The 6958-nt window shown below is 44.7% G+C and overlaps 1 protein-coding gene across 2 annotated transcripts; it reads right to left on the reverse strand.

Moving 5' to 3' along the window:
- Window positions 1-911: 911 nt before the first annotated feature.
- Window positions 912-4148, reverse strand: LOC120699904. 2 transcript variants are annotated; one of them, XM_039984017.1, is made up of 6 exons: window positions 3428-4148; window positions 3194-3287; window positions 2099-2772; window positions 1816-1918; window positions 1373-1680; window positions 912-1275 (listed from the first exon to the last, which is right to left on the reverse strand). In XM_039984017.1, the coding sequence occupies exons 1-5, from the start codon at window positions 3881-3883 to the stop codon at window positions 1388-1390; spliced, it is 1620 nt and encodes a 539-aa protein (XP_039839951.1). In that variant the 5' UTR covers window positions 3884-4148; the 3' UTR covers window positions 912-1275; window positions 1373-1387. The 2 variants fall into 2 exon arrangements, with proteins under 2 accessions (XP_039839951.1, XP_039839952.1); XM_039984018.1 differs by lacking the exon at window positions 912-1275 and having other exon boundaries at window positions 1588-1736.
- Window positions 4149-6958: the final 2810 nt, after the last annotated feature.

A 6958-nucleotide genomic window follows, 5' to 3' on the forward strand; every position in this document is an offset into this window, starting at 1 on the left:
GGTGACCCGCCCGTCGAGCTGGCCGGCAACAAGTTGCAGCGATCCCCACCGCGCGCGCCGCGTGGCGTCTATTGATTCGGCACGCGTTGCCTTGGAGTCGTTTCACATTTGGATGGGGAGGCAGTAACATGTTGCACGGCGAGGCCGGGCATCCGCGAGCCCGGCGACCGGCGTGAGCGCCTGCCACCGCCTGCCGGCCGGGCCATCGGGGGCCCGAGCTCCTGGTAACATCAGAGTCGTAAAAATCCAAGAAACCTACCATTTTTTTGTACCATTTTTTTTGTTTTAAGGAGTTTCTGTCACTGTTTTTTAACAGGAATCAGATAACCTGTCATTCATTATTTCACCCCACTTTCATTGTTTAATAGCTTCCACACATCACATTGTTCTGTTCACCTCTATCCATCCCTATCGCAAGCAACAATTTGGCTCCTTCCACCATTTCCCTCTATGAATTTCTTTTATCAGTCGTACTTGGCTTTGACAAAAGGAAGATAATAATTTGTGTTTACCAGAAATAAGAGATTGTTTAGAACAATTAGTCAGAGTTGTCTGACGAAACTGAAGAACAAGTTTTTTTTTTTCTCGAATACTGAAGAACAAGTTCTGACGTGCTGAACTACGAAGCAACTGAATGCAACTAATTCGGAGATCCACTCTTGCTACGGAGAAGCTTGTTGGTGCCAGATCAAATGACAGGAGGATATCCTAATTTACCCAACCCATATGTTTAGCACAAGATATGTTATCCAGAGGGATGGCAAAGCTACAGAGCAGCTGCCGCGCCAAACCTTAATAGATTTTCTTCGCCCTCAGACCTATCAGGTTTTTAATCTTGAAGCTAACTGATGCGTAACAGGACAAGAGAAAAGATCACAGGTAATTACTGAGCGTCTGAGCGAGGAACAGTCTGCAACAGGTTAATAACCTAACATCACATTCCAGTTCCATCAAGGATCTGCCTCCAACAGCCCGAACACTGAAAAGCAGAGTAATAATAGTGTAGGGTTCCAAAGAAAGTGCAAGCTCCAGATCCCCATCAAATACATCTTACTATAAAACCCACCTCCACCTTTTACATTCAGAAGATTTACTCCTCCAATATCCAAATCATAGTTTAGGTGGCCCAGGTATCATTGTACCTAAATATAAAAAGACCTCCGATAGAACTCGACGACTTGCCTTACTGACACTACAATTTTTACTAAAGAAAGACAGCTTATGGTCATCCTTTTCGTTCCTAGCTTCGGTACATTCTCTCTTCTCCTGTTCTCTCTGAAAAAAAAAATAGAGCAAGTGAGAATCCAGTGAGACAAGCCTAAAGGAAAAATTCAATAGGGTGAGCAGGCTAGTTGTGACCAAAACAACTCACGAGCTTCATCTTCCCCTACACTTTCCGGTGCTTGCTTGAGCATGTCTCGTTGTGCCTTTTGAGGTGAGAGGTGCCATTCTTCGAGTGACCCTTGTAACACCTGTCACAACAGTGGCACACTGCATACACCTTCTTAGGATCTGTGGTGTAAATCTTAGTGAAGTACAGCCAAACTTTTGATCCACCCTCCGTACCACCAGTTCTCTTGCGCTTTCTAACCCCTGATTGATCACCTTGAGGAACCTCACCGGGCAAGCAGTCATGGAGCAAGGTGCTCATGCACGCCTTCACCTCTTCTTCACGCTCATCTAATGGACATGAGTACGGAATGTTAGACTTGATGCTCGTGCAAAGTTTTTCTCTACTGCTAAATCGATGCAATGAAGTAAATGAAGACTCGCTGCAGTGAATGAAATATTTTGGGGACTAAGCTGTCATCTTACCAATGTAGCACTCTTTATCGTCATCGTCCCCATTCCACATCTTTTCCAACTCTTTAATCGCATCTTTGAAAACTTGGATGACTTTGCGAAACACCATAATCCCCTACAAGTAAGCTCATGGCAAGTGTGAATAAAATGAAAGCATAACAAAGCTGCTGCAACTTGTATGCTAGCTAGTTTAATTGGATGAATTCTGGATGCACCATAGTATTTTTTTTCTTCACATGGTTAGTGCTTGCTGCTAGTTACTTGAAGAATATTTGTTTGTGAGAGATCTTTGTACCTCAAGAAGCAGGTCGTGGGTGTTGTACTCATCTACCAGGTGGTACTCGAGCATGATACAGTCCATCTTGGTGCCATTGTCAGGGTGAAATTGGAAGGTCCTCTTCAGCCCGGCGTACTGCGGCACCGGCAGCTGACCGATGCGGATGGCGATGAGCTTGTCATTACTCTTAATCTCCTTCCAGCACCCCTGATGGGTCTTCAAGCTTAGCAAGCTCGTGTAGTAGCCTGCGGTGGGAACATCGCACGGTTCCACTACAGATTCAACACATCGCTCCATCTTCCCCTGCTTGTAGAGATCGCGGTTTGCACGGAGCTTACGCAGGATCTCTAGGTCTTCGGGAGTGGATGATGGATTGTTGTTGCATGTACATGTCTTAGTCTTACGGTGCCTTCTGAGATGAGATGTGCCATTCTTGGAAGGAGCCTTGAGCACCCTGTCACAGTGGTGGCACACTGCATACATCTCATCGGGATGTTTGGTGTTTATTCTGGTGAAGTGCTGCCAAACATCGTCTGATGATTCTCCATCTGGATCAGCAGACGGGGTTGGAAACTCCCTACACTCAAATCCTGCTTCTTCACAACCACTCGTATGCTTCTCCATCCATTCAAAGGACATTGACAACATCTCACAAATCAAAGCATCAATCGCACGCGGTGATCGTTGTTGGCCTGTGGAAGAACTAGTATATTAAAAATGCAAATGCCACCCTGCACCTTCTAAAATTGCAAATTAACCCCTACAACTAAAATAGTTGCTCTTTACCATCCTACTAGTCTAATCCTTTTGCAAAGGGCACCCTCAGTGTTCTAATTTGACTCCGTATCAACATATTTGCTATGATACAACCTTGTATTGAGTAGCCCATTAGATGGAATGTGTTGGTGTAATAGCTTTCTCCATGAATCTGACCAAAAGAGGAGTCTCTTGGGTCCTAGCTAAAATATGTGGTTAAACTCTAGGTTGGGCACCTACCTATATATAAGCTAGGGAATATGCGGGTGTGGCACCTAAGTGAGAAACCTGTAAATGCAACTTGAAATGACTTTTACAAGGGTATATAATGACAAATTATCGAGTGATGAAACGTACCGAGCTTGACGATATCTGTTATTGTGTGTGTTTTCTTGAATACCTTGCGAAAGACGATATCGTCATGCAACTGCAAGTCCCCACAAAATCCAGGCTAGCGGCGGTGGCATTTATCAAAATCAAAGGTGTCATTTGGGATGCATGGTCATAGAAAATCGAATAATTAACTATATATATATGCCATTTGTCAGCATATGCAATATGCAGATACAGCGATATCGGTGTGTTAATTACCTGCACAAATGTGTAGTCGTCGAGGTCGCTGTACTCGTGGATGACCCAGTCCGTCTTGGTGTCGTTGTGCTCGTAAAACTCCAGGGTCCTCCTAACCCCTTTGTAGCACGGCGAGCCGGAAGCCGAGGACGAGCCTTGTCCTCCTCCCTCGGAGCGGATCCCGATGAACTCATCTTCTTTCTCTTTCCAGTACCCAGAATGTGTCCGCAGGCTCGAGCTCCCCGGCTCCTTCGGCATGGTGAATCGCGGCGGGAGATCCCATGGGTCAACCTCGGCGAGCCGGGCGTTGGCCTGCACGCTGCGGTAGACCCTGCGACGCCGCTCCCACTCCCCGCTGCGCATGTCCTCCATCGCCTGCTCGATGGTCCAGCCCCTCTCGCGGACGCTTCTGCGGCGCACCTCCTCCACCGCGTCGTTGATGATCCGAAGCTTGGCAGCGGCGCCATCGGCCTCCATCGAGACGGAGCTGGATGAATCGGGCTTATTGAGCTGGAGGCTAATAATCTTGGGTGGAAATAAAAGCCGCGCCGGCGAGGGCAGGACGCCGGAAGGCAGGGTAAGTTCGATTGGGAGCCGGGAGCTTCTCTTTCGGGGGTTGGGGGGTTTTCCGCCCGGCGCTGGAGGGGAAGAGGGGAAAGTGGTCTCGTGGAGTGTGGGAGAGCAGAGCTGGAGCGCCGCGACAGAGGAAGAAGCTTTGCTTAATGAGTTGGGATGGGATGAGAGCCACGGGTTGGGATGGCGACCCTTTTTATCGTGCCCAGGCTGCCGCGTCGGGCTCACCCCCAGCCCGGCCCCGGGCTCTGCCTGCATGCCCGGCTGTCCCCACAGTCCTAGTCAGCACCTTTTTCTTTTCTTTTCTTTTCTTTTTGTTTGATGAATTAGCCAGCATCAAATTCATACCATTGCCCCCACCCCCAATGTCCAACGAACTGATGAATTAGGTAGGAATTTGTTTCAAGTGGGAGACGGATGCATCTCTACACTCTTAATCAAGAGTTACGGTATAACTCTCCAATTCTAAACCCCATGCTAAAAAGAGGAAATGAGGCCTCTCTTAAACTGACGCTCTTAATTCTTTTTTAAAAACTAAACAATGAAACAAGGGGCTAGGACTCAAAATCAAACCCCTAAGTAAATTCCCTCGGGCAATTCCCTCCAATAGCTAGTTTATTTTGGTTAAACTAGATGATCTTAGGGCAGCCTCAACGGGCCAATAAGCGCTCTCGATAGCGTGTCCATGCAAGAGTGAGAAGAGGAGAGAAAGAGAAAACGTCGCCACAGCTAGCATTCCACGCCCATGGCCCCACCAACGCAATTTCCTGAGCGAGCGGCAGAGGTCGGAGTTGGAGCACGGGCGAGGCTACCGTGAGTGGCCTTTCGGAATGGCGCTGAACGTGGTCGCCGGCACGCGGGGCTGCTGCCGCGGGTGAGCAAATTGAAAAATTGCGGAAATGAAAGTTGAAACAATAATATACTTCTACCGTAACCCATCAATAATTACCACTAGAAATTCATGTTTTCTCTTCCTAATAACTTACCTAACCCCGACTACAACGCTGAACTGAACTGCATGCTTTAAATCAAATTTGTCTTATGATATAGAATCAATGTAAAGTGCATTATTTTTGCTTTGAGAAAAAAGTCAAAATTTGTAAATTTTGATCAACAGATTAGTTAGTCAAATTACATCAATGTCCGATGTACATAAAAAAAATGACATCAATTAATTACTACTCGAACTATTGTTAAGATTATGTTGATTCTTGTCAATATATAATGAATGAATCAATATGGTCAAATCAGTGTTTGAAAACTTTCCCGTTCTGCTCTCTCCGTACTAAATTGTAAGTTATTTCCAACTTCCATGCAGAGTCAAAATATTTCAAGCTTGATCAAATTTATTATACAATAACATACTAACATTTATGATACCAAATAACTATAAATTATTTGTTAAATATAATTTTATAGTATATTTATTTGGTGCTATAAATCTTTATAATTTTTTATAATTTTGATCAAACATAAAAATAATTTGACTCTTCAAAAAAGTTAAAATGACAAAAAAATCGTTCCTATGTAGGCGGGTAGGAATTTGTGCAATTGCTTTTTTTTCCTCAACCATCAAGTGGTGATTATAATAAGGCCATGGGCCCACCGCATGTGCCGCGTCGGGCTTACCACAGCCCGGCACCGGCCTCAGCCTGCCCGTTCGTCTGAAAGGCGAGAGGGGTAGTAGTTAGGTACTCCTTCCGTTCTAAATTATAGATTTTTTATTTTTTTGACTTTAAGTTTGATAACTCATCTAATTTAAAAAAATTGTGTAAGCATAGTTAAATTAAAATCATTCTTGAAGAACTTGTATTGGTAAAGAAAGCCACAATAAAAAAGTAATATTTTGCACAAATTTTTAAATAAGACAAGTGATCAAATTTAAAATTAAAAAGGTCAAACAATCTATTATTTGGAATGGAAGGAGTAGGAATTTGTTTTAAGTGGGAGACGGATGCATCGATCTCTACACTGTTAGTCAAGACCGGTATAATCCCCAATTCTAAACCCCACGCCGAAAAAAGAAATGAGATCTTTCTTAAACTCCCACTCTTAATTCTCTTTAAAAACCAAACAGGGGGCTAGGACTAAAAATGGTAAAATAGGCAAAATCGTCCCTGAATTTTTGGCAAAGGGTCAAGTTGGTTCCTGTACTTTTGTTTGGGCCAATTTTATCCTCCAACTATCAAACTTGGGTTCAGTTATATCCCTCAAACAAACTACCGTTACCAACACCATTAAATCAGCTAACGGACAATGAGAAAAAGACCCATTCGCCCTTCCCTCCATTGCCCCTTCCCCCACCGTAAAAAAAAAAAAATAGGGCACAGACGCAGGCCTCTTTGTAAGGATCGATGGACCAAGAGGGGGGGTGAATTGGGCCTTTTTCAAATTTTTAAGAAAGATAAAACAACCTTAACCTATGCAATGCTAGTAAGGCTCAATTCACCAACCGGCTAAACAAAGCAAACTACACAAGCTAACAAAGATATGAAACTAAGCAAGGTAGAGCTAACCTATGATCTCTAAGGTCAATCACATGAAAGAATGCATGAAAGTAAGTGCTTGAAGGAAAGAGAGTGCAAGAGACAACCGGATTTTTCCCGTGGTGTCGATGTGTTGGCACACACCCCTAATCCACGTTGTGACACTCACTAAGAGTCTTGTCACCTCCCATGTCACCGAGACTTGGGCGCTCACTAAGAGTCTCCGTTCACCATTCCGGCGTGGTGGAGCTCAAGCCACGTACAATCTTCTTCTCCGGGCTCCCACAATCCTTGGCAAGCTCCGCGAGAAACACTTCGATCACCAAGATCGTCTAGGTGCTGCCAAACACCAAGAGTAACAAGTTCCTAAGCCTTCACTTGACCTACACTCAGTTGGCCCTAGCTCAAGCACACTTGCTACACTTGCAATGGATGAGTTCTTCAAGGTTGAAGCACAAACTAAGCACTAGATCTTCTCTCTTTTGCTCAAAGC

The sequence above is a fragment of the Panicum virgatum genome, chromosome 3K (genome assembly GCF_016808335.1).
Source record: "Panicum virgatum strain AP13 chromosome 3K, P.virgatum_v5, whole genome shotgun sequence".
In the NCBI taxonomy this organism is placed as follows: domain Eukaryota; kingdom Viridiplantae; phylum Streptophyta; class Magnoliopsida; order Poales; family Poaceae; genus Panicum; species Panicum virgatum.